The sequence below is a fragment of the Heteronotia binoei genome, chromosome 4, assembly GCF_032191835.1.
Source record: "Heteronotia binoei isolate CCM8104 ecotype False Entrance Well chromosome 4, APGP_CSIRO_Hbin_v1, whole genome shotgun sequence".
Taxonomy (NCBI): Eukaryota; Metazoa; Chordata; class Lepidosauria; order Squamata; family Gekkonidae; genus Heteronotia; species Heteronotia binoei.
In genome coordinates, this window is record NC_083226.1 from 163044054 (window position 1) to 163071690 (window position 27637).

The 27637-nt window shown below is 43.1% G+C and overlaps 1 protein-coding gene across 21 annotated transcripts in view; it reads left to right on the top strand.

Moving 5' to 3' along the window:
• TCF4 (transcription factor 4) overlaps positions 1-22244 on the top strand; it is a 568596-nt gene extending 546352 nt beyond the window's left edge. For 13 of the 21 annotated variants that reach the window (XM_060236144.1, XM_060236147.1, XM_060236137.1 and 10 more), the window contains 5 exons: positions 7717-7852; positions 11347-11509; positions 14914-15143; positions 18542-18685; positions 19766-22244. In XM_060236144.1, coding sequence (XP_060092127.1) covers positions 7717-7852; positions 11347-11509; positions 14914-15143; positions 18542-18678 — 666 coding nt within the window. In that variant the 3' untranslated portion in view covers positions 18679-18685; positions 19766-22244. Of the gene's footprint in view, positions 1-7716; positions 7853-11346; positions 11510-14913; positions 15144-18541; positions 18698-19765 lie in introns of all 21 variants that reach the window. The other 8 variants (XM_060236145.1, XM_060236142.1, XM_060236143.1 and 5 more) reach the window with 2 other exon arrangements.
• The last annotated feature ends 5393 nt before the right edge of the window (positions 22245-27637 follow it).

Sequence of the window (27637 nt, forward strand, 5' to 3'; positions counted from 1 at the left end):
CACCTCCAAATCTCAGCTCCCTGCTTGAAGGGAGGGGGCTTGACCATCCCATTGTCTAGACCAGGGGTGTCAAACTCATTAATGAAAGGGAACACAGGCTGTGGCAAATCAAATGCAAGACTGTGATCAGGCAGGCAAAAAGGGACTATGAGGAGCATATTGCAAAAAACATAAAGACCAACAATAAAAATTTCTTCAAATATATTAGAAGTAGGAAACCAGCCAGGGAGGTAGTGGGGCCCTTGGATGACCATGGGGTAAAAGGATTATTGAAGGAGGATAGGGAAATGGCTGAGAAGCTGAATGCATTTTTTGCCTCCGTCTTCACTGTGGAAGGTGAGAACTTTTTGCCCACCCCTGAACCACTAATGTTGGAAGGGGTGCTGAAAGACCTGAGTCAGATTGAGGTGACAAGAGAGGAGGTCCTACAACTAATAGACAAATTAAAAACTAATAAGTCACCGGGTCCGGATGGCATAAATCCGAGAGTTCTGAAAGAACTCAAAGTTGAACTTGTGGATCTTCTAACAAAAATCTGTAATCTTTCATTGAAATCTGCCTCCGTTCCTGAGGACTGGAAGGTAGCAAATGTCACCCCCATTTTTAAAAAGGGTTCCAGAGGAGATCCGGGAAATTACAGGCCAGTCAGTCTGACTTCAATACCGGGGAAGTTGGTAGAAACCATTATCAAGGACAGAATGAGTAGGCACATTGATGAACACGAGTTATTGAGAAAGACTCAGCATGGGTTCTGTAGGGGAAGATCATGCCTCACTAACCTGCTACATTTCTTTGAGGGGGTGAACAAACATGTGGACAAAGGAGACCCGATAGATGTTGTTTACCTTGACTTCCAGAAAGCTTTTGATAAAGTTCCTCATCAAAGGCTCCTTAGAAAGCTTGAGAGTCATGGAGTAAAAGGACAGGTCCTCTTGTGGATCAAAAACTGGCTGAGTAATAGGAAGCAGAGAGTGAGTATAAATGGGCAGTCTTCGCAGTGGAGGACGGTATGCAGTGGGGTGCCGCAGGGCTCGGTACTGGGTCCCATGCTCTTTAACTTGTTCATAAATGATTTAGAGTTGAGAGTGAGCAGTGAAGTGGCCAAGTTTGCGGATGACACAAAATTGTTCAGGGTGGTGAGAACCAGAGAGGATTGTGAGGAACTCCAAAGGGATCTGTTGAGGCTGGGTGAGTGGGCGTCAGCGTGGCAGATGCGATTCATTGTGGCCAAGTGCAAAGTAATGCACATTGGGGCCAAGAATCCCAGCTACAAATACAAGTTGATGGGGTGTGAACTGGCAGAGACTGACCATGAGAAAGATCTTGGGGTCGTGGTAGATAATTCACTGAAAATGTCAAGACAGTGTGCGTTTGCAATAAAAAAGGCCAACGCCATGCTGGGAATTATTAGGAAGGGAATTGAAAACAAATCAGCCAGTATCATAATGCCCCTGTATAAATCGATGGTGCGGTCTCATTTGGAGTACTGTGTGCAGTTCTGGTCGCCGCACCTCAAAAAGGATATTATAGCATTGGAGAAAGTCCAGAAAAGGGCAACTAGAATGATTAAAGGGCTGGAACACTTTCCCTATGAAGAAAGGTTGAAACGCTTAGGGCTCTTTAGCTTGGAGAAACGTCGACTGCGGGGTGACATGATAGAGGTTTACAAGATAATGCATGGGATGGAGAAAGTAGAGAAAGAAATACTTTTCTCCCTTTCTCGCAATACAAGAACTCGTGGGCATTCGATGAAATTGCTGAGCAGAAAGGTTAAAACGGATAAAAGGAAGTACTTCTTCACCCAAAGGGTGATTAACATGTGGAATTCACTGCCACAGGAGGTGGTGGCGGCCACAAGCATAGCCACCTTCAAGAGGAGGTTAGATAAAAATATGGAGCAGAGGTCCATCAGTGGCTATTAGCCACAGTGTGTGTGTGTGTGTGTGTGTGTGTATAAATATATATATTTGGCCGCTGTGTGACACAGAATGTTGGACTGGATGGGCCATTGGCCTGATCTAACATGGCTTCTGTTATGTTCTTATGTTCTTATTTGCTATGAGGACCGGATTTGACATAAATGAGACCATGTGTATCATAAAATGTAATGCCAGGTAGCGGACATATAAACCTTATAAAAGGCACAGACACACGATTAAAGATTTTTTAAAACTTAAAATAAAACATGCTTAAAATATCAGCACGCTTGGGATATTTTGTTTTACAGTCCCTGATAAATGTCACCTCTTGCTATGAATTATTGCATCAAAAACTTCAGACAATGTCTGTGCTGTACCAGTCTTGAGTATGTACTGTTCAGGTGTGCACATCTGTAAGTTGCAAACCTACTTTTGATTCATTGACATTCATTACAGACATCTCATGGTCAATGCTTTGAGCCTAAGACTCAGAGGAACATGAAGCAGCTGGGCATTGTGAGCTTTTGTACAGAAGTTGCTTCACGTACTAGGCAAGAACATGTGAAGACACCATGGTACAGACTGAGGGCTATGTGCTTGTCAAAAAAACTATAATTTTCCCCAGAAAAATGACTACAACTAAAAAAAATACAACTTCCCCACAAAAAACAACTACAAGAACAGAGGGACAGCCATGTACCATGGTCAGTGTCAGCCTACTGTCTGGGAAGTCTAAATTCAAGACCCCCAATCAAAGGAAAATGTGAACGAAAAATTAAGGAAAATTTGCTGGATAAACCTGGGGTGGAACACACTCTCAGCCTAATGCTGATATTTCTCCTCTAAATAGTCCACATGCTTTCCTATTGAGAAAGACTGGAGGGCATGAGTAAAGTGAAAAAGAGGAGGGGAACCCTGTTACACCCATAACAAGCCCAACAAAACTCTTTCTCTCTCTGTAGCAAGGCAAAAAGCTCATACCTTCACTAAAATGTTGCTAGTCTTAAAAGCACTCTTTGTAGCTCTCCTGGTGTTGGGGTTTATGCAAAGGAAGCTCTGGCTCTTTCTTTCCGTCCCCAGGCATGAGGAGGGGGAGGAGCCTCAGCCATTAATTAGAAGGAAAAGAGGCTTGTCTCAGTAGCTCTGCAGGGTGATTAATTGAGCCTGGCAAACTTAATCACCCAGCAGAGCTATAGAGCCAAACTCCCTCATTGGCTGAGACTGCTCCTCCCTCCTCCCTTTCAGGAAAGGGAGGGGGGAGAGGGAATGGCTGCTTTGCTGCCTAGCTTATCTGAGAAACACAAAATGGCGACTGAAAAAAGCAGGCAAGGGAAAATGAAGCAGATGACAGCCAGTTGCTTGAGGGCCTGATTGGAGTCCTCTGTGGGCCTGATCCGGCCCGCGGGCCGTGTTTTTGACACCCCTGGTCTAGACCTATTAGCATTTGTGTGAAGGTGGCCTGAGGAAAGCAACTGAATTGACTTCTGCCTTTTAAAACTCAGAGAGAAGGTTTTGCTCATTTCAGACCTCCAAAGAAAAAAGTGCATTTCTTCAAAGGGTCTGTCTGACAATTGCTGACCCACCTACGAGCCTATGGGGCTATTCTGGACCCAGCATTATTACTGGAGAAGCAAGCTAATGCAGCTGCAAAAAACATACTTTCTTCCATCTCCATTTAGACCAGAAGATGACTTTTTACCTTAATCCTAGCTGATCTCGTCACACAGATCAGTGCCACAGTAACTTTGAGGCCGGATTAATACACTCTTACATAAATGCTCCCTCTAAGATGTGGAATCTTGTGAGCAAAACTTCTACTTTATGAGCGAGTGGCATTAAAGTTGTGAATGAGTGATTTGACTACTGCATAAATTGGTTTACTCTGGGGCCATCCTTCCTGCGCTAAGACAAAAAAAAAATGTGTGAGCTGGAGGCTAAAAACTGTGAGCTAGCTTATGCTAACTCAGCATAGAGGGAGCACTGTTCTACGGGGGTCTGCCCTTGTTGTCAACTCAAAAAATTCCAGTTGCTGCAGAACTCTGCAGCTCAGTTGCTATTTGGAGCTAGGCAAAATGTACATATCACATCCATTCTGCAATCCCTCAGTTGGTTACCGATCAGTTGCTGTGGTCAGTTCAAGGTACTAGCTACCATCGACAAAACTATTAATGGCCTCAGACTCTCATCTGACTAAAGCCTCTTGAGGGTGCAGCCTGGCAGATGAGAAAGACCAGAATCTAGCCACACATATGCCTTTTGTGTTGTGGCTCCCACTTTGTGTAAGGATCTGCCTGAGGAGATCATGAAGGCCTCCCACGCTTCTACCATTCCCCAGAATGTGCAGGACAAGAAACATTCAGGGCCACATTTATAAAAGGATTAGAAGTACAGAAGAGGACACTTTTGTAGGGGAACAGAATTGTAGTCAGGGCTTTTTTTTTTTTAACAGGAACTCCTTTGCATATTAGGCCACACACCCCTTAAAGTAGCCAATCCTCCAAGCTTACAAGGCTCAATAATGCATCTCAAACAAAATAATGCATCTCAAAGATACAGCAAAGACAAATTGGATTGGAATGAAAAATAAAAAAAAAACTGCAGTTAATTGTATTCTTTCTGCATACAGCAGTTCAGGAAACAATAGAGCCAGTAATTTGTATTAGATTCAGCTGGGTAGCCATGTTGGTCTGAAGCAGTGGAATGAAGTTTGAGTCCCGTGCCACCTTTATGACCAACAAAGATCATTTCTGTACAAGTGCAAACCTTCACATTAGTGTTCTTATATAGCCAAAGTTTCTAAAACTTTCCATACAACTTTTTGCCTCCCTAGGAGTATAGAATCATAGAGTTGGAAGGGATCATAGAGTCGGAAGAGTAGATCCGAATTTCGTGCCCCCCTTTCCGAATCCACTTTTTCTGCAGTTTTTTCCCTTCAGATCTGAACTCGCAGTTTTCCAGTGGGGAATTCCTGATTTCGAATTTTGCTTCTTGCTGCCTTTTGTGTCATCAGGGTTGCGTGTTCACCTTCCTCCTGCCCCGTTCAGGCTGATCCCTGAGCAATCCGCTAAAGTTTTAAAGCGTGATTGTTGATTGCATTACAACATTTCCCCTCACTGTAATATAACAGCATTATAACGGTGGGAGAAAAAGAGCAGCGAGGTTTTATGTAGCCTTCTCCATGCAATTATTTATCCATGAAGAGCCTTTCCTTCCCTTTTTTTGGGTGGGTAGGTTTTGACACCATGTGCTTGTGTTGTTTCTTCATTCTCTTCCTCTTAGACACTGATAGGGAAGCATATTATAAAGTCTTGGACAGCGACTAGTGTGAGTAGAGGATGGGGTGGTGGCGCCCATTCCCTCTCCATAAAGTAACCTCCTGGAAAGTTCAGTTACTCTGGGCTCCATTTCCTCCTCTTCTCTCTTGCCTCCAGTTTGGCAACTGTGGGGCCAGGCGGTACTCCTTAGAGCAGGGATGGCCAAACTGTGTCTTTGGAGCCGCATGTGGCTCTTTCACACATATTGTGCGGCTCTTGAAGCCCCCACCGCCCCATCGGCCAGCTTGGAGAAGGCACATGTCTCTTTAAGTCATTTTGCCAAGCCAGCCAGGGGCTTGGAAGATGCATTTGAAATTAAAGTTGCTTTCTTTCCCCCTCTCCCTCCCCCATCTTCCTTCCTTCCTTCCTTCCTTCCTTCCTTCCTTCCTTCCTTCCTTCCTTCCTTCCTTCCTTCCTTCCTTCCTTCCTTCCTTCCTTCCTTCCCTCCCTCCCTCAAGCACCTGATGTTCATGTCTTGCAGCTCTCAAACATTTGGCATTTATTCTGTGTGGCTCTTTCATTAAGCAAGTTTGGCCACACCTGCCTTAGAGTTTCAAGCTGCTGACACTGTTGTACTTTTCAAACTCAACATTGGCCTCGTCATTTGTGTTCTACCTCCAATGGTCCCCCCTCCCCCCCCCATGCAACATTTGAAAACTCTAAAGTATTTTCTTAAGCTTCAGCTGTTGGGGAAATACCCATACGCACTACCTGTTTGCCTGTGCACAGTTCCCCATCCGGCTAAGAGGTCATGAACTTGAAATTTAATTTTTTTTTTCAAACAATGGCAAAGAGCTGTCATTTACACACTTGCTTTTGATTAAGTGCATTATGTCTGGAAAGGACTCCCACCCCCCTTTGATTCTTCTTTGACAGAATTCTCTTTAATCTGCCTCTCAGTCCAGCCTCACTGGTAACAATTATACTATATTGTCTTGTATGTCTGATTAGAAGCATTCCTCAGTTGGCTTAATCTCCACAAATGCCAATTGGTGAATGATACCATGGAAGAATCAGAGTCCCAAAAGCGGGCCAGATCGGTAGAGCGGCACACCACTTAATTGGTAGATCCACTTGCCACCTGATTGGTGGATCCATATGCCACACTGAGCATCCCTCTTCATTTGTTAAGAGCCCTCTTAGTAGGGGTGGCTTCACACTCTGGCTTTTCCTTACTTCATTTCCTCCCTGATGTGTTCTATCTTGTAAGCCCTCTGGCAGAGCCTGGTTTCTATATATAAAATTATTTTATTACAATGCCTGGTGTGTTGTGGATGCTGCTGTTATCATGATACAGCCTTCCCATTTCACCAGATTCCTGATTATGCAAACATTTGTTATGTTTCCCCACAGCCAATAACAGTCACGGGGTTGTATTGCGCAATAAGCAGCTGTCTTTCCCTAAGTAATTTGGTAGCAGCTTTAACATACATGTGATACAGACGGGGCTTTTTTGTAGCAGGAACTTCTTTGCATATTAGGCTACACACACACCCGATGTAGCCAATCCTCCAAGAGCTTAAAGTAGGCTCTGTACTAACAGCCCAGTAAACTCTTAGAGGATTGGTTCATCAGGGGTGTGTGGCCTAATATGCAAAGGAGTTCCTGCTACAAAAAAAGTCCTGGATACACACACACACAAAAAGGTGTTTCTATTATCATGGCCCCCATTACACTGATGCCATCTTGTCTACAATGATGGCATTACAGGTGTGTTTAATAAAACCTTTATCGATGTATTATCAGCAGTTGTGGCGTTGGCAAGGACAGTGCTCCTTTGGAGTTGGCTTTCTGTTGTGAATGACTTAGAAGTGAGTATTGATTTGCAATGAGCCTGGACTTCTAATTTTTGGAAAGCCCAGTGAACTTTAGAAATTACTATGTTTTGCTCCAAACGGGGGCCACCGCAGACATGTCAGTAGCTTCCACTGTCGCTGGCTTTAGCTGGCTTTATGAAACTGGGGGGAGGGGGGGTGGGAATGACAGGCCCAAGAATCTTATCCCCTGAAATGAAAATCGGATGCCAAATTGAAATTCCTGCAGGATTTCTGATGGTAGTGGGGGAATTGAAAAGCCCACAATTAAGCATATGGGCATTAAGATAATTGTCAGATCTGTTGGCGGACATGATAGAAGACAGATGGGTACGAATCAGTGCTCTCTACATCAGCACCCTGGGAGAGGCAATTTGACGTTTTACCTACCTGAGCTCCTCTGCCTTATTTTGTCACTAAATGTGCCGCGCAGCGTCTTGCTGAGTGTGACGTGTTTTTGCATATACATACCATGTGGACCTATAGCAGTGCCTCGGCGCCCTCTAGTGAAGAGCTATGAGGGAACCTTACCATTATTTTGAAATGGCCACATTCTGCCCCTTCCTCCCCCAGCATCTTCCCATACCATCTCTGGAGCTTTCAGTTTTTGTTCCCTTCATTTACATAAGCTTTGCATATGACTAGCCTCCCCTCGCTCTCCCATTACAGGTCGGGGCTCACCGGGAGGATGCAGTTGGTCTCCGCGGCAGCCATTCACTTGTGCCAAACCAGGTCCCCGTTCCACAGTTGCCAGTGCAGTCTGCTACGTCCCCCGACTTAAACCCGCCTCAAGATCCGTACAGAGGTGAGTTCAATAGCATCGGCGTCCACACTACAGCCTGTACGTTAATCCTTGGCAATTGTGTGGGCAAATCTGTGTGCGGAATTGTCAGAAGCCTCATAGTATCAACAAAACGTTCCTTCACGTTGCCCGGCCAGTGCGGCTGGAGGGATATTGGCCTCATTTTATAGTGCTGCGATTTAATTGACGTGAATGATTAGCTGAGAAAGTTAAATTCATTCAGGTCTGCAAGGTGATGCCCACAATGAGCGAGTGTTGTTATGGAGTCTAGACTAGATATATCCTTACATGAACACCCCAGTCAGATCGTTGGAATGGATGCAGTGAATCGGGAGTTCTGAGATACAGAAAGTCCCAATGTGTAGTAAGTCACACCTAATTCTTCCTGCTGTGTCCTTCTGAATGCACTTGCAAGGATGCAGTGATTATTTGCCCGCTCTGGTATTGTTAAAGAATTGATTGGTGACTGGTGATAACAGGTGGCCAATCGGGCTGGAACCTGCCAATAAAAACAACTGAACTTGTTGTTGCTGCTACTGTTAATTTGATTTATATCCCACCTCCCACCAAAGCAGGCTTAGGGCAGGTCACAACAAGAATTAAAAACAATTAGATAACTTGAAATACAGTAAAATAGAGTAAAATATCAGATAGTTCACTAAAAAAAAAAAACAACGACTAGCAGCATCTCAACAGGCGTGATGACTCAGGTCAATACATAGGCCATTCAATCTCAAGCACCGGTGGTGGGGGGGGAGGCCAAATAAAAAATGGCATCTGCCACCTTAGCTAAAAGTCTGGCGGAAGAGCTCATTTTGCAGGCCCTGTGGAAGCGCAGCACGGCCCTGATCTCCAAGGGGAGTTAATTTCACCGGGGAGGGGCCACCATTATTCATTTATTCTCTGCCTTTCTCCTCAGTGAGGGCCCAAAGTGACTTACATCCTTCTCCACTGTCCTCCATTTTATCCTCACAGTTGACCCTGTGAGGTCGGTTTGGCTAAGAGGAAGTGACTGACCCAAGGTCACCCAGCGAGCGTCCATGACAGGGGGCATGGGGTGCTGCGATGTAATGGATCAGCTCAGGACTTGGCTTTTATTAAGGATAAAGTTTTTTCCTACACTGATGGTTTGTTGCCTTACATATACTGGCTTGTGGGATTCCTTTTCCCCCCTTTCCCCCGTTCTACAATTCCAGTCCAACTGAATTAGTTTTATAAGAAATCTTTCTGTTAGTTCCAAATGTTAGAGTATGTTATCACCTGCTTAGTGATTGTTTGGAAAGTTTTCTTCCTTACCGTACTTGTAAATCACCTTGGGTCCATTTGAGAAAGGTGGAACAACAACAACAATAATAAAGTGAAATGCATACATGAACCGTATTTATTTATTTAATCAATTCATACATCATCGTGTTTCTCCCCAGTGGGGAACCAAAGTGGCTTACATTATTCTCTCCTCTCCTCTGTTTTATCATTAAAGAATCCTGTGCAGGGGTGGAATTCTAGCAGGAGCTCCTTTGCATATTAGGCCACACACCCCTGATGTAGCCAATCCTCCAAGAGCTTACAAAAAAGAGCCTCCTAAGCTCTTGGGAGGATTGGCTACATCAGGGGTGTGTGGCCTAATATGCAAAGGAGCTCTTGCTAGAATTCCATCCCTGCCTGTGAGGTAGGTGAGGCTGAGAGAGTGGGACTGGGAGCTTCCATGGCAGAGGGGGGTTCAGGCCTGGAGCTTCCGGATCCTGCTCCAACATGCTGACCACTGCACAGAGAGCCAGCTTGGTGTAGTTGTTAAGAGCGGCAGACTCTAATCTGAAGAACCGGGTTTGATTCTCCTCTCCTCCTCCACATGCTGCCAACTGGTCGACCTTGGATCAGTCACAGTTCTCTCAGAGCTATTCTCTCAACAGCCATTCTCTCAGAGCTCTCTCAGCCCCACCTACCTCCCAGGGTAACTGTTGTGGGGAAAGGAAGGGAAAGGCGATTGTAAGGCACTTTAAGACTCCCTTCGGGTAGTGAAGAGTGGAGTATAAAACCAACTCTTCTTCTTCTGCACCAAAGTATGGTATCGCAGAGCTGTCATGACGCACAGAATCACTTATTTTGGTCCTTTATCACCTACGGTTGTTTTTGCAGCTTTTTCTCGCACATTAGGAAGCCTACAAAATCTGTTCAGCCAGAAATGATAGCTCCTGGTTAGACAAAAAAAATCAAAATGGAGTATGGATGCGCACAGCAGTGTCTCCATCGTACCACTGAGTCTCTGGGGAAAACTGCCAATAAACTTCTTACAAAATTATAAATGATTGTGTAACAGACCGAGAGCCCAAGGAATAAGGTGGGGTGCAAATTCTGTAAAGAGAAAAGCAATCTTTTAGAAGAATCCGTTATACCTGAACAAGGACCCAAAGGTGTATTTGTCTATTTACACACCATGTGCTAGACTTGGCTGGGACCTGAATATGCTGAAATGATTTTGTAGTGGCCTTGCAAAGGCCTGGGAAGGAGGCGGGCACTGATTTCATGTGCTGATAGGCAAAACCATTATGTTGCACTCGTATTTCTTTGGCTGTAAACTGAGAAGGCCTCCTTATTTACAAAGGCCAGATCTAGACTACTTCTGGAGAGGTGCTGCTGGAAGCAGCTTCCTGCTCTGTTCAGCCGTGTCTCTTCAGTTACCCTTGATTGTGCAGAGGTTATGCTTTCCCACCATCATTGTTTCCGAAACGTTTAAGCTGGTGATTTGTAGGCAATGAAATTGGTATCTCTTCCAAAGGCAGCACAGAATAGATCTCAGCCACGAGACCAGAGCTGGGAAGCTGTCTTTAACAATGGCTTCCCTGAAGCTTCCTTTTTGCAAAAGAATTCTGTTCCTAATAAATGAAACAGAAGTTTGGCTCTAGTTGGACTTTTGAGGGAAATGGACACAAGTTCATTGACACTTTTGCTTCAGCGCTCTCCTTCCTTCCTTCCTTCCAGAGGAGGGCGATGAAGATGGTGAGTGGTCTGGAGACCAAGTCCTATGAGGAAAGGTTGAAGGAGCTGGGGATGTTTAGCCTGGAGAGGAGGTGGCTGAGAGGTGATAGGATCACCATAATCAAGGACCTGAAGGGCTGTCATATAGAGGATGGTGTGGAATTGTTTTCTGTGGCCCCGGAAGGTAGGACCAGAACCAATGGGTCGAAATTAAATCAAAAGAGTTTTCAGCTCAACATTAGGAAGAACTTCCTGACCGTTAGAGTGATTCCTCAGTGCAACAGGCTTCCTCAGGAGGTGGTGGGTTCTCCTTCCTTGGAGGTTTTTAAACAGAGGCTAGATGGCCACCTGACAGCAATGAAGATCCTGTGAATTTAGGGGGAGGTGTTTGTGAGTTTCCTGCATTGTGCAGGGGGTTGAACTAGATGACCCTGGAGGTCCCTTCCAACTCTATGATTCTATTCTATTATTCCTTCCTTCCTTCCTGCTTATATATTAATACATATTTCCCTCCTCCACAGGAATGCCAACTGGACTTCAAGGACAAAGTGTGTCTTCAGGGAGCTCCGAAATCAAATCTGATGACGAGGGCGACGAAAACCTCCAGGACGCAAAATCTTCGGATGACAAGAAGTTAGACGACGACAAGAAGGATATCAAATCAATTACTAGGTCAAGATCTAGGTAACCGTATATAATAGTGTCGCTTCATTTAATTCCTTTACTGGACTTCGATGAAGTGAACAGAACAGGAAGAAACTCTGGAGTGTTTTTTTCCTGCCAGACGAAACCCCAAAAGCTAAAAAGGAAGCTCTTTCTGGTAGTACTAAGAGTATCTGTTCGGATGCGTGTACTCCAGGAGTGCTCTACATTGCTTTCGGGCAATGAAATTAGACCAATTCTGCAACGTAGCTTTTAAAAATTGGAAAATGATAATGAATTCAGAGATAATGTGCTTGCAATTTGTGTATGTAAACGAATGTCCTAAAACAGATGCCGTTTGTGTAACAGTCTGTGCCCAGTGGAATAGATGTTTTCCTCCTGCCTTTTTTTTTTTATGTGCATAGCTGTGAATGGATAAATCAATGTAGCTTCGTTTGGGTTAAACAGAGCTAGGCCTGTTTATGCCCATCTGAGGCCTTTTTGTTGAGCTTTCGGAAGGAGCCAAGTGATTTCATCACATCTCGATCCCAAGAACGGCTTGGTATCCTTATGCGGACCAGCGTTTTCTCGCTCAAGGGCATCCGTGGCCATAGCATGCGTGATTTTGCTTGGATCGCCACTGGCCCTCCATCTGTTCTTCATGTTCTGCACAAGAAATATTGCAAAACATTAGCGAACACTTGTATTTCGATTTTATCATCAAAGCCCTTTGATGAATGCACCTGGTTTTCCATTTGGACTTCGCCACTTGAATAACAGGAATTGTGGCAATGGTGCACGGGGCATTCCAGACCATCTTTGCGCATACACATGTAGAAAAACAGAGTTCTGAATCAGAAATGAATGCCACTTGGGGTTTTAGTTAGAGTTTGTAGCAAACCTGGGGTGTTGGTAGACCAGAAGGAGTGATGTCAAGATAAAGCAGGCAATCAGAGGAGCACTGTTCACCAGAACTGAACAGAAGTTATGAAAGAAAATATTGATTTACTGGTTAGGAGAAAGAGCCAGGGCTGCTTTTTTTAGCAGGAACACAGTTCCAGCTGGCTTGGTTGTCAGGGGGTGGTCTGATATGCAAATGAGTTCCTGCTGGGCTTTTTTCTTTACAAAAACATAAAGCCCTGGAAAGAGCAGAGACGTCCACCGAAGTTCAGAGTATCTAATCCAGCATATAGTATACTTTTTGTATCTTTCCTGTGATTCCTCCAGCCCTTCGTTGCTTTTACAGGTGTAAAAGACAGCCTGCCTAATCAGAACCCCAGAGTCAGGAACAACACATGCAGCTCTGCTAGTGACAGAATAGCCTGAGCAGAATGCAGTGTATACCTACTAGGCTGAGTTCAGGTCTTTAAGTTCTCCTCCTCCTACATTGTATATCCCTGAAGCTGAATTACAGAATGAAATTCCATATGGCAGCCCCAATAGCCAAGTGCAGGATTTACTCAGGATTTCTGTCTCTGCAGGAGCATCTCCCCTTCTTCAAAGTGGCATGGTTACTGATATAAATATTCCTTCCAGGGATGACAAGAAAGATTCCTGGGTATTTCCTTTGTAGGCTGTATAGGTCAGTTACAGGATAAATCAACAGCACTTTAGCAATAATCCATGAAAAATCTGCAAAGAGGATAAACCTTGAAGCTGCATTTGATGTAGAGTCTAGAATATATCATGGAGAAAGGAACATAATTTGCTTGGGTTGAACATAAATAAATCTGCATGTTATTTTCTTGAATTTGGCTGATGTCTGTGGCTCCACCATCAGTGTTCATAGTCTGACACTAGTACCCGTTTTCAGTACAGTCCACCAAGAAATCCTCCTGTGCCCACCCCCAAGGAAATATATTTCATTTCAACTGAGTTATGTAAGAGAAATGCCCAGTGTATTGAGAGATAACTGAGCCAGCCCTCAGAACAAATGTATTAGCAGATATATTCTGAGGTTAAAACAAAACGAAATATATTGCTATATAGTTATTGTATCATTAAGTCTTCTCCTTTACCATCCACATAAAACTGCTTCTTTTACAGAGTGTGGTGATCCTGGGTCATATAGGTTGATCCACAGAAAAATCTTACCAAGATCAACCGAAGGACACAAAATAATGTACAAGATTTCCAGTTCTCCGAAATGTGAAAGTGTCCGTCCCTTTTTAAGAATATCTAAAAGCCCGCAGTTAAGTGAGGGTCCCTGACAGCATTAATACAATCCATGGGTACCTTATACAGGCTTCAGGTTCAGGAATAAAATGATAGTAAATGAGATTATTTTAGGGGTATCGGCCTCCAGGCTGTGGCTGGAGATCTCCTGGTATTACAACTGATCTCCAGGCAACAGAGATCAGTTCATCAGGAGAAAACGGCCACTTTGGAAAGTGGACTATGGCATTGAAGTCCCTCCTCTCTTCAAGCCCCACCCTCTTCAGGCCCCACCCCCAAAATCTCCAGGTATTTCCCAACCCAGAGCTGCCAACCCTAGATGTTCTACTATGTAGTCAGTACTATTACCAATCAGTGAATGCCAAATTATCTAGTAACTGAAGCGTGAGAAAATCAACATAAGCAAAGACGAGTCCCAGTTTGGTGTAGTGGTTAAGTGTGCGGACTCTTATCTGGGAGAACCGGGTTTGATTCCCCACTCCTCCACTTGCACCTGCTGGCATGGCCTTGGGTCAGCCATAGCTCTGGCAGAGGTTGTCCTTGAAAGGGCAGCTGCTGTGAGAGCCCTCTCCAGCCCCACCCACTTCACAGGGTGTCTGTTGTGGGGGAGGAAGGTAAAGGAGATTGTGAGCCGCTCTGAGACTCTTCGGAGTGGAGGGCGGAATATAAATCCAATATCTTCTTCTTCTTCTTCTCTCAGATGGAGAATTCCTCTTTCACAGCTAAATCCAGTATTCCCCCAAAATATACAGAGATCATAGGCAGCTGCCTTGGTCCACAAAAAAATACAAGAACCTGATTAGATAAGATGAAACTGATTCACTTTCTGGAGGAAATGGCAGTCTCTTAAAATTCTTAAAAGCCAACAGTCAATCAAATGTCTCTCCATCACCAAACACAGGTCCCATAAAAGGTTGAGAGAACAGAGGTAAAACACAATAGTCCTTACAAGTTATATCTAATCTACTTTTAAACGTATCCTGCACAGAATGCAAATGCCTTAATATCTTCCCCACTTTTTTTGTTTGTTTGTTTTAACTATTCAATCTGGTGGAGAATTCTTGAGAACTCAAAAAGTTGCAAGGCATTCGGCTATGTTTTGTCTGGTCTTGCTAAAAGGGATGTTTCAACTTTGGGGGGCTGAACAAAGCAATGAAGAAGTACTGTATTCTTGCATCTCTTTAAAGCAAAGTTTGTTCTGTAAAACAGCTGAACGTGAACTTTGGTTTTTCTACACCACTAGAAAATGCTGTGTTCTCTTTGTCCCTCAGCAATAATGACGATGAAGATCTTACACCAGAGCAAAAGGCAGAACGCGAGAAAGAAAGGAGAATGGCCAACAATGCCCGCGAACGCCTCCGTGTCCGTGACATCAACGAGGCCTTCAAGGAGCTGGGTCGGATGGTGCAGCTCCACTTGAAGAGTGACAAGCCCCAGACCAAACTCCTGATCCTACATCAAGCCGTAGCTGTTATTCTCAGCTTAGAGCAGCAAGTCAGAGGTCAGTTAGATGCTGGTACCAGCTCCCACACTGCTTTATTTACTAAGGCAAGGGTATCGAACTCATGAGGGATGAATCTGACATAAATGAGGCCTTGTCGGGTCGGGCCACGTGTGTCATAAAATGTAATGCCAGGTAGAAGAGAGATAAACTTTGTAAAGCACACAGACAAACACAAGAATTTTTTTTTAAAAAAACTTAATAATAAAACATGCTTAAAACATTAGCACTTGTTGGTCTTAAAGGTGTTTTCTTTGTATCTCTCCCATGCGATCCAGGGAACTGGCAAAGGAAGCTCTGGCTATTTCCTTCCTTCTCCAGGGGACCAGGAGGAGAAGGAGCCTCAGCCAATAGAAGGAAGAGAGGCTTGGTTCAGTAGCTCTGCTGTGCTATTGAGAGAGCCTGGCAGAACAAGCTATTCCTCCCCTCCTTCCTCCTAAAGGGATGAACCTCAGCCAATGAAGAAAATAGAGATTTTGTAGCTCTAGTATGATTGAGCAAGCCTGGCAAAGCAAGTGGTGAAGCAGAAGGAAGCGAGAGAGAGAAGGAAATATGACAACCAGTTACTCAGGGGCATGATAGGAGCCCTCCAGGGGCCTGATTTGGCCCCCAGACCGCATGTTTGACACCCCTGTACTAAGGCATAGTAGGCTTACTAGTATTTACTAAGGCTTACTAGACCCCGAGGTCCATTATAGAAAGAAAAGTTAGCTATGAATGAGTTTACTCAGCTTACATCACTTTCTCCAGGTTTCTCTTCATGTTCACTCTCCCTAAAGACATCACATATAATTAGTATGTCACATGCCTCCCAGCTCCCAGTGGAGGTTCCCCTGCTTTTGGGGGCTTCAGTCCACCACCAGCAAGCTGGCCAGTGGGGGAAACCCCACCACCAAATGCCACCCAACTAAGTAAAGTCATAACACAGCAAAGCTTTTTGGGCAAACTCTATGGTTTTGAAGACAAAAAAACCCATAGGGTTTTCCCCAAAAGCCAAAGCATTGCATACAACATTGTTGGTAGAATGTCACTTCGAGTTTGGTGAGCCAGTTTGGTGTAAGTGGTTAAGTGCGTGGACTCTTATCTAGGAGAACCGGGTTTGATTCCCCACTCCTCCACTTGCACCTGCTGGCATGGCCTTGGGTCAGCCATAGCTCTGGCCGAGGTTGTCCTTGAAAGGGCAGCTGCTGTGAGAGCCCTCTCCAGCCCCACTCACCTCACAGGGTGTCTGTTGTGGTGGGAGAAGATATAGGAGATTGTAAGCCACTCTGAGTCTCTGATTCAGAGAGAAGGGCAGGGTATAAATCTACAATTCTTCTTCTTCTAGATGAAGTAATTATGTGCGCAGTGTCCTGCCCATCCCCCCTGAATGCCCCCCTAGTCCCCTCGCCACAACAGCAAACCTACATAAGAGTTGGGGACCTGGCAAACCTATATAAGAGTTGGGACTTCCACATCACCTACTACCTGATGTTTTCATTTTGAGATGCCAGGAATTGCATGTGGACCCTTACGTGTGCATGGGTGCACCACACTGACTTGGATCACCTTCTCACAAAATGGCTGCCCTATGACAGCTTGTTGAAACTTCATCCATGTTTCTCTAATGAAGAAAGATGTTTCATGTGGATCAGCTACATACCTCTACCCTGATATGAGATGCATTTAGTTAGCTGATTTTTATGATATCTTTCTGCCCTCTTTAGGACCCTCAACTTTGTGCTGGATATGAACAGTTTCCAGTTTAGTAGGACCCAGGTTTCAAATTATGTCAGCTAAACTCATTGACAAATCTGCTGTATACCAGTTAGCATGCATTATAGCATTGGAAAAAATGCAGAAAAGGGCAACTAGAATGATTACAGGTTTGGAACACTTTCCCTATGAAGAAAGGTTGAAACGCTTGGGGCTCTTTAGCTTGGAGAAACGTCGACTGTGGGGTGACATGATAGAGGTTTACAAGATTATGCATGAGATGGAGAAAGTAGAGAAAAGTACTTTTCTCCCTTTCTCACAATACAAGAACTCGTGGGCATTCAATAAAATTGCTGAGCAGTAGGGTTAGAACGGATAAAAGGAGGTACTTCTTCACCCAAAGGGTGATTAACATGTGGAATTCACTACCACAGGAGGTGGTGGCGGCTACAAGCATAGCCAGCTTCAAGAGGGGGTTAGATAAAAATATGGAGCAGAGGTCCATCAGTGGCTATTAGCCACAGTGTGTGTGTGTGTGTGTGTGTATGTATATATATATAAATTTTTGGCCACTGTGTGATACAGTGTTGGACTGGATGGGCCATTGGCCTGATCCAACATGGCTTCTCTTATGTTCATTTAGTGACTTCTCTGCATTATAGTCATTCTCATCAAAAGAGTTAAGTTGGCTGGTCAGATACCTTTGTACACAAATCATTGGGTTGCATCCATACATAATTTATTTCTATGGTCATTGACCAAATATATTGAAGAGGAGTAAAAGATCTCATATCAGTTGATACCCCATCAAAATTCATACAGGCATTATCAGCAATATCAGTCAACAAAACACCACAAAAGTAAACTACTATTAAATAATTAAAATCTCTATTTAGGCTGACTAACTGTTGATAGCTTGTTTCCGGATTTTAATGGCCTGCAAAGCAAATTTCGCCATGTTTAAAGTAATTACCTGCTCTCTGTCAACGAACAACTTGTCTAAATAAAATATTTCATTTCTCCCAGAGAATTGAGAGCAGATCGGAGTTATATAACTGGGTCTAATGTTTTGGTACAGTTTACATTCAAACATCACATGTTCCCTTGTTTCTGTCTTCCCATCTCCACAGACATCCAGTCATTTTCTGTTGCTGAAAAGGGGAAGAACGGACCCCCTTTGGCCATCCAAAATGGCTGTGCTGGGGAATCATGGGACATGGCCAGACAAAAGTAATGTGGGATGGGGACTGTAGTAAGAAGGAGAATTTGGGAGTGAGCAGAAAAGCTATCTTGATCCAACCCATTGTTGTCTTTTGATAAACTACAGTGGGCCCGCTACCAGATAACATTTAAGCTAAGACTTCTTAGTATATTTCAATAAAATGCATTTTTTTGTTTGAAGCCCGTTCTTCTCATAGGAGGTCTGGGGTAGAATTTGCAATAGTATTGAAGGTGAAGGTGGCTCTGTATCCAGAATCTTCACAAGATGAGGTGGATTTAGATGGGGCAGATAAAGGAAAGGCTTCCTTTGATCCTAAAAAGAGCGACAGATGTTAAAGCCCGAGGTACCGATATGTGTGTATTGTGTTGTTATGGATAGGTGTGGTTAAAGGACTGAAGGTGGCAAGTGAAATTGAGACTGCAAAATAAGCTGCCAAATATAATTCATGTGCTCAGAACAGTCTTTCGTTTTGGTCTCGCAGAAAGGAATCTGAACCCTAAAGCAGCATGTCTGAAAAGAAGGGAAGAAGAGAAAGTATCTTCGGACCCTCCTCCGCTTTCTTTGGCAGGACCCCACCCTGGGATGGGAGACACATCTAATCATATGGGACAGATGTAAAAAAAAAGAAAAAAGGCAAGTTTGGTTATTAAGTCTCAGTAACAACTGTTTGATCCTCTTTAGCTTGTTCAGAGGGAAAGGGGATATCTTGGCATTAATGTATTTACTGGCTTGCAGCCCGACCTCCTCCCAATTTGTGTGGGATCAGTCACAGGAGCAGTGAAAGGAGACGTACCAGTCCTCCACGCTGATAACAGAACGGAGAACCAAGAGCAAATTCAGACAACTGCATGTGCCCTTGCAACTGAACAGAATGAGGGATTGCTTGTCACAAAAGCAACCCTCCATCAAAATAGTCATAATTTCAGGAGGGCAGCAGGATACCTGTTTGTCGAGACTATTCCTACAAGGTGTATGTTGGAGGGGAGATAAACAAGTGCAACATAGATAGGAGGAGAGAACCAAGTCCTTCTTAAGCCTGCAGTCCCATTCTCCCCACTACTATTTCATGATTTCTCTTCTAGTGGCAGTCTCTTTCTACTACAGCATCCCACCTTGAGGAAATGGCTTTTTGAAAGTAGTTTTGGGAGGTGGGGAGAAGGGGGTAGGTAGAGAAAGGGTTCCTGCTGCTCAGCAGGGCTTTTTTTCTGTAGCAGGGATGCCTTTGCATATTAAGCCACACACTCCTGATATAGCCAGTCCTCCAAGAGATGATAGTAGGCCCTGTAAGAAGAGCCCTGTAAGCTCTTGGAGGATTGGCTACATCAGGGGTGTGTGGCCTAATATGCAAAGGAGTTCCTGCTACAAAAAAAGCTCTGCTGCTCAGCTTTAATTTACACACATCCGTTTTGTAGGAATTTGCAGTAATCTGGATTGGATTGTTCCACAACATGTCTAATATGAGACTAAAATGAGTTAGTGTGACCGGGGGTGAGGTGGGTACGGTTTGATCTTGGACATGAACAACTCAAGTAATCATTAGCTTTTCATTTCTTCAAAATGGGAGTAACAATCTATTTACAAATTGGTATTATAAAGATAGTGGGAAAATGCACTGTGTACCATTAAAGTATTGCATGAACAAGTTAACAGTAATAATGAAAGTTCGGTCTCCTCACTGACCCAGATTATTTTTCCCTTATTCCACAGGTCCAAGTTGCTACATTTTCTTCATGTAAACCAGAGACCACTTCCTTAACAGCTGTATTATCTTAAACCCCACATAAACACTTAACCCCCCCTTTTTGTAATATAATAAGACAAGTCTGAGTAGTTACAAATCACAGACGCACGAGATTTCAGCATTCCCGATTCTGAAACAAACAAACAAACAAAAAAAGGAAAAAGTGCAACTTGAGGGACGCCTCTCTTCAACATATCATTCAGAATGTTTCGAGCAGTACGTCAGAAGCTGTAAAAATGCACAGCCAAGAGACTGAATGGCAATCTTCTCCACACTGTGGGACAATGCATTTGTGCCTAAACTTCTTTTGGAAAAAAAAATATAATTAATTTGTAAGTCTGAAAAAAAATATTTAATTTAAAAAAAATTGTAAACTTGCAATAATGAAAAGTGTACTTCTGAAGAAAAAAAATGAACATTTTTGTTGGTGTACTAGTCCGCTAGTGTTTATACTTACTGGATATTAAAAAGGGAAGCATTGCTGCCCGTGTATTTACAAAACCAGCAAATGTCCTAATGAAAACTGAAGTGATGACATTAGCCATTCCTTAGGGTAGGAGGAACAGATGGATCTTATAGACCTATGACACACACACACACACACACATATATATAAATAAATATATATATATATTAAAATTAGTGAATATGGTAAGCTTTTGTTCATTGGTTTCAGACTTTTTTGCTCCTGTAAAAAAAAAAAGTACTGATTAACTTTTTTAAAAGAAGATTTTACTGTAAATAGGGATTTTTGGTCTTATTTCTCTCCCACTCCCTTCCTTTGTTCTTAATTGTAACCTGTAGTGCCAACTCTGTTGCTGGAGGGGCAGATCAGGATGAAACGCTGACCCTGTTGTTGTATCATTCATAAATAAGTAGAGAGTTGTTTCTTCGGTCTTTTGGGGAGAATACAGGAACTTGACCGATCACGTCATGTGCGGAGGAGAAGCTGCAAGCAACCTTGCCGAGACTTGGTCCAGACCGTTTTTGGGGCCGAGTCGTAAACTTTGCTCTCATTAAGACCCTATTTCTGGGATTTTTTTCAGAGGTACAAGGTTAGAATGCTACAATGTTACCACTGTGCCTTCCAATGTTTATATCATCGGAAACATAACATAATCAAAGGTGGCTGTGAATTAACAAACCAGTAGAAGTGTTAACTTTAATGTGTGTAGCCTAAATACAGTATGCAGTGAGGCGTTTCAGAATACATGGTCAGATTTGGGAGGGGGGGGGGACAAAGGGTTCAAATGGGAAAACTGCAAGTTGTGTGACAGATTTTGATTTTTGTTTTTGTTTTTTTAAATTAAGTGGAGTGCTGAAAAGTAGACCATTTGCTGCCTCCTCCTTCATTCATAAAAAAATGCCAATATTCAATTGTCATGAAGCATTAGAACAAGCCTTACCAGTTCTAAAGCATTAAGTTGCACTTTCTTGAGGAGGGGGAGTAGAACAGTATTTCTCTGGCCAGTATGAATCAAGTTTTTAATTAACATATATAAAATAGTAAGCATAGATCAAACCTATGGCACAGCAACTCATCCGGAAACTAGCTTTGAAATATGGGCTCAACAGAACCAGTATCCATAGTGATTTCTCTAACAATCGACTCTGGTGTACAGAACAATTAACAAATAGTGCTCCCAATTAAGTCTTTTGTCAGCATCCTTTTGTCTCCAGTTCCAGCTTCTGGCTTTTTTTGAGGGTTTTTTTAACAGCCACACAAACTTGGCATGTATTTTTAAATGAAATCTCCCTGTTCGAGTAGATTTTCCACCTATCAGCACTGAGTAAATGCCATAAGTCCATTGAAAACGGTCTAGACGTTCCATCTGTTCTCCTGTTTTGCCAGTTACATAGTAATGAAAAAAATACATTTGTAAATTTTATGCAACAAAATGGCAAACGTATCATTATTTTGAAATTGTGTATGTAAAAGTTATATTTTTACATGTAGACTCTCGTTATTATGTGTTTTAATACATTGTATCCGTTTTTTGTTTTTTTTTAAACTGTGTGGTTGAAACAAAATCTCATTTAAATGAAATAGTGAGATACAAGAATCTGAATTTTATGTTTCTGAAAAACATAAAGAACAAATATGATAGTTTACCATGTGAACCACCTTCTGCATATCCATAAACATTTTGATTAGCTGTGTGTGCGTGTTGAAAATTGTAAATATGTTCAGTAGCAGTAAACTTTAAATGCTTTTTTTTTTAATTTGTTAATAAGTTTCTGAAATGTGGAGGTGGATTAAAACCATTATGAATAAATTCACAATAGAGCAGAGTCCATATAAGTTTAAGTGAGAACAAATGTGTATTCCACTGTAGAACCTGTACTTTAAACAGACCTTATTTAGATAAAAATGGGTGCATTAATGTTCACGGTTGACTAAAGGATTCTCCCATTCTCAAGCATATTATTATTGCTTAGCATTTTTTTTTTAAAAAAAAAAAACCCTAAAAGTTCTTAGAAATTTCAGGAGATAAGATTATGCTCAGACTATGAACAAGTCAAGTGACCAGCCAGTTCCACTGCCATATATATACAATGATGTCAAGACTTCAATGAACCGCTTGAATTTTTAAGAGTGTTGCCCACAGAGATTTAAAAAAAAAAAACTGTTCTGATATGTGGAGATTGGAAAACAATATGAAGATAACTGGCAGGGAGCATATCCAAACAAGCACCAATTTCCTTTATTACTCAACCGACTCGATATAATTAACTCATTAAAGGTGCCAGACTTGAAGATCACTCTGTCACACAATCGTAATGAAAGCTTGCATGTTTTTCCCCTTCCACCTTTTCAATACATACTATGGACAGAACATGACTCTGAACAGTGATTATGATCTACTTGGAGCCAAGAGAAGGTTAATTGTGTATACCATGGTAATCCTGTGGGTACGAATTTACACATGGCTTCTATCCCAAAGTGGAATTTAAACATGAAAACTGACCAATTAGTTGCACTGCCGGTTGGTTGGTTGGGGGTTTTTTTTACTGCATGAATGCAGCAAAGTGGATTCTGTCCCAAGAAATCAGATAGTGAAAACCTGCTCTCATTTTCACATGCTCAGTGGTATTTGTTGCTCCTTAGAGATGGTGGTGGGTCAACGTTAACGCTCCAGTGCTGTGTGATAACAAACAATACTCAAGAACCTCCTTTAGTGGAAACCCTATCAAGTGTTTAGTGAGTGATCCACCTCCACATTCAAGTAATTTATGAATATGCTCATTAGGGAAATCTGTTCATCTAGAACTTTTTTAAAAAAAAAAACATTTGTCTTACGTGTAGCTGCAAGGAACACTAATGTTTATACAACTGTCAGTTCTACCAGTGATGCAACTTGTACCAATGCAGTCTTCCGATTTGTTTTTGTTTGTTAATTTCATTTCAGGGGGCGGGAAGAGGGCAGAGCGGGGTGGAATATGCCAGTTTCATCTTTCTCTCTCTGATGGGCACCACGCAATCCGTGCCGAAGAGCGAACAATACAGTACATTGCCAGGAACGAAAAGAATTCATCAGGGGAGGAAAAAGCACAAATAAATTAAACTTAGTCCACTAAATGACTTGAGGAGGGGGAAAAAAAGAAGTCATAAAGATGGAGTATGATGAATTCCAATACAGTGGGGCACCAAGACCTTTTCGGCTTCTCGTTTTGTTTTTGTTTCATATTTTTTTTAAAAAAAAAATATTCTTTCTCATGGGACTTGAAGTTTATTCACCTTTGTGCAGTGCTGGTTTGACCATACTCATTTCAAGTATTATAGACTTATGTAATGGTGAAAATATATGAACTGTGGCCTTTTTCATTCTTGTTACTTGTGATGCAACTAAGTGAAGATAAGGAAAAAAAAGCAGAGATTTACCATGTATCAGTGCCTGGCTTTTTGTTACAAAGCTTCGTTTGTCTAGTGACCTTTTTGCTATAAAATAGACTGTAGTACACCCTAGTAGGATAAAAGAAAACCCTAAATTTAAAAATAAAAAAAATATATTTGGCTTATTTTTCACAGGAGCAATCCTTTTATACCATGAATATTGCAAGGGGTGGGGGGGTTGGGAATTGTCAGATTATGAATATTTCTTCTTTGTAGATTTTTGGAATCATTCTGAGTAAAAGTTTGTTACTTTATTTTACTATTTAAAAGATGTTATTTTACCATGTGTTACTGAGATGAAATTGTATGGTAGCTTCTTTTTTTCTTCTTTTCTTCTTTAGTTGTAGGTCGCAGTGAGGGGGGGGGGAGGAATTGCGACTGTACACATAGCTGCAACAGTAAAAAAAAAAGAAAAAACGAAAAAAGGGAAAAAGTATAAACGGGACAAAAAAGAAAAAAAAAGATTTTAAAAAACAGTTACACTTTGTTTTCAATGTGTGGCTGAGTGCCTCAATTTTTTTCATGTTTTTTGGTGTATTTCTGATTTGTAGAAGTGTCCAAACAGGTTGTGCGCTGGAGTTCCTTCAAAAAGAAAACACAGCTTGCTGTAGGCCATTACCTGTTTCCCATCTGTAGTTATTCGATGCTGTCATGTACATGACCGTTCTGTAGCAATAAATGTGCCATTTTTATAAACTTGTTTCTGACGCTGTTTCATTTCGTTTTGCATTGTTCGTTTTCTGTAGGTATCACGGGAAGCGCTGCTTTTTGACGGCCTAGTAGGTGGCGTGGTCATCAAAAGACACAACCCTCAAAAGCAAGGGGTTTCAGGTGCCTTGGGTGTTCCCTGGAAGTGCCACATTCCAGACAGATGATGTGTAAATCTGAAGTCCTTGATCATCTGAGTCCTCAGAACATAGCAGTTCTTCTAGAGGCCTCTTCACCCTCTTCATGTGGGTCAGACTGCTGACTCGGGTAGCTGAGGAGAAATCTGCTTTCTGGACCTAACTGTAGTAAATCCTTTACTTCTGTGGCCTAAACCATTGTGTAATGTGGCTATGCATTGTAATATAGTTGTTAAACACTGGCCCGTAGGTGGCTCGAGTTTCAAACAGTGGAGAACGTTGTTTGTAAGTTTATGATCCTTTGTAAAAGTTTTTTTTCATATCTTTTTGGGGATGGAAGGTGCTATCTATATAAGTGTACTCCTGCTTTCGTGATGATCAGCTCTTCTCCTGTAAATATAGCACCTGTATTTCTCTTGAAAATGTTATGTACATATGAGAGGATATCATTGCACCTGTGGACAATGGGGCAAAGCGTCAACAAGGTGTGAACATGTATGGAAAAGTCAAATAAACAACTTTGTAAAGATGTTTCTTTGAAAAACCAGATCTAGTTTATCAAATTCAAAACTAAAGGCTGGGAGGAATGTATTCTGATGTGGAGATGCTGCCAACTGCCATATTCAGCCATGTTTTGTGTAGTAATGAGATTATTTTGTATGTTGTTGGGCAGATTGATTTCTGCCTTACCATTGCAGTTAGAGCTGTACTAAAGAGCCAAGAAGAATGGTCCTCTTTCGTCCCTATTGGATGCATTTGTTGAAGTTGTGAAGTAGAAATCCTAACTGATTGTATTTACATCTTGTAAAAAAGCAGGGAAATAAATTCAGGTTAGCCCTCTTGCATCTTATCAGTCTGAAAGGGTTTCTCACTTCTCATAGTTGACTTCACATCTTTTTTTTTTTTTAAAGTATAACTAAATAAATTCTTAAAAGAGTTCTGTGCTATGTTTAAGGCATTATCATGTGGTATTTGTTGCCAAATGGAAGAAGATGATGATATTGGATTTATATCCCACCCTTCACTCTGAATCTCAGAGCGGCTTACAAATTCATCTAACTCCCTCCCCCACAACAGACACCTTGTGAGGTAGGTGGGGCTGAGAGAGCTCTCCCAGAAGTTGCTCTTTCAAGGACAGCTCTGCCAGAGCTATGGCTGACTCATGGCCATTCCAGCAGCTGCTAGTGGAAGAGTGGTGAATCAAACCCAGTTCTCCCAGTTAAGAGTCCATGCACGTAATCACTACACCAAGGGATCACTTTGTAGAAAAATAGGTAGCAGAGATCATTAGCATATGCCATCCTCACCCAGCCAAAAGCAACCCGATGCAAAAAAGAACAGCTCTGGGTGAGCCAGACCTCGCTCTCCTGGGCCTCCCCCCCCCCCCACCCCAGTCAAAAGACCAGCAAGCCACCCGCTGCCCAAAATCACATAAGCGGAGAAAGGGTGGCGTGGGATTCTCCAGGGGCTAATGAAGGCTGCTGGGGGCAAGGCAAGGCCCCTACTGGCTGGCTGGCTGGCTGCCTGCTCTCCTAATCCAGGGCTTGTTATGGAGCTGCACCTACTATTCAATGGACGAAGTAGGTGGGGAGGAAGAGGGGGAACCCTCAGAAAGGTTCAGGAGCAGTGCTCCTCTGAGCTCCTGCTGAATGAAGCCTGACTACACCACTGGTGACTGGGAAAAGGTGAAGTTATTTTTTCCCCACAGCTTTCACACGTTCAGGTTGGAAGCGTCATGTTGGGAACCACAGGAGGCTACCATAGTGTTGCTTGTAATGATAGTCTCTGTCAAGCGCCGATATTTCTCAATAAGCAGTCTTTTGTTATAATAATAATAATAATAATAATAACTTTTATTTCTATCTCGCCCTCCCCGCCTAGGCGGCTCAGGGCGGCTAACAACAACTTACACATTAACATAAATAATAAAACTTTAAATTTAACAATTAAAATTAAACATAAAAACCAGTCAGTTAAATTAAAATACATGATTTTCATTAGACTAAATATATATGAGTATATCTGGCAGCGATAGAGCTGTTATGGCGCTGGTTCTGCCAGTTTAGGTAGTCTTATGGATGGCGGTTCTTACACCAAGCAACTCAGCAGTCAGTGTCATTATAGGCTTGCCTAAAAAGGGCGGTCTTGCAGGCCCTGCGGAACTGGCCGAGGTCCCGCAGGGCCCGCACCTCCTCCGGAAGCTGGTTCCACAATGCCGGTGCAGCCGCTGAAAAGGCCCGTACTCTAGTATGTTGGAGTTTGACCTCTCTCGGCCCAGGGATGGTCATTTTGTTTTTACCCACTGACCTCAGTGCCCTCTGGGGTTCATATGGGGAGAGACGGTCCCTTAGGTAGGCTGGTCCTCGGCCATATAGGGCTTTAAAGGTGATAACCAACACTTTGTACCGGACTCGGTAGATAATTGGTAGCCAGTGCAGTCCGCGCAGCCCCGGCCGTATGTGCTCCCATTTCGAGAGCCCTAACAATAGCCTGGCCGACGCGTTCTGCACCAGCTGTAACTTCCGAGTCCGGCACAGAGGTAGCCCCAAGTAGAGGGCATTACAGTAGTCCAATCTTGAGGTGACCGTTGCATGGATCACTGTTGCGAGGTCCCGGCGCTCCAGGAAGGGGGCCAACTGCCTTGCCCGCTTCAGATGGAAGAATGCTGACTTGGCAGTGGCTGCTATCTGGGCCTCCATTGATAATGAAGGCTCCAGTAAAACACCCAGACTTTTTACCTGGCGCGCTGGTTCCAATGGTGCGCCATCGAAAGTTGGGAGAGCTATTTCCCCTCCCCGAGCGCCACGACCCACACAAAGGACCTCTGTCTTCGCTGGATTCAACTTCAACCCACTCAATCTGAGCCACGTCGCCACAGCCTGTAAGGCCCGATCCAGGTTCCCCGGGGCGGAGCCAGGCCGGCCATCCATTAGCAGATAGAGCTGGGTGTCATCCGCATATTGATGGCAACCCAGCCCAAACCTCCGGACAATCTGGGCAAGGGGGCGCATGTAGATGTTGAACAACATTGGGGAGAGAACTGCTCCCTGAGGCACCCCACAATCAAGTGTGCGCCTCTGGGATCGCTCACCCCCA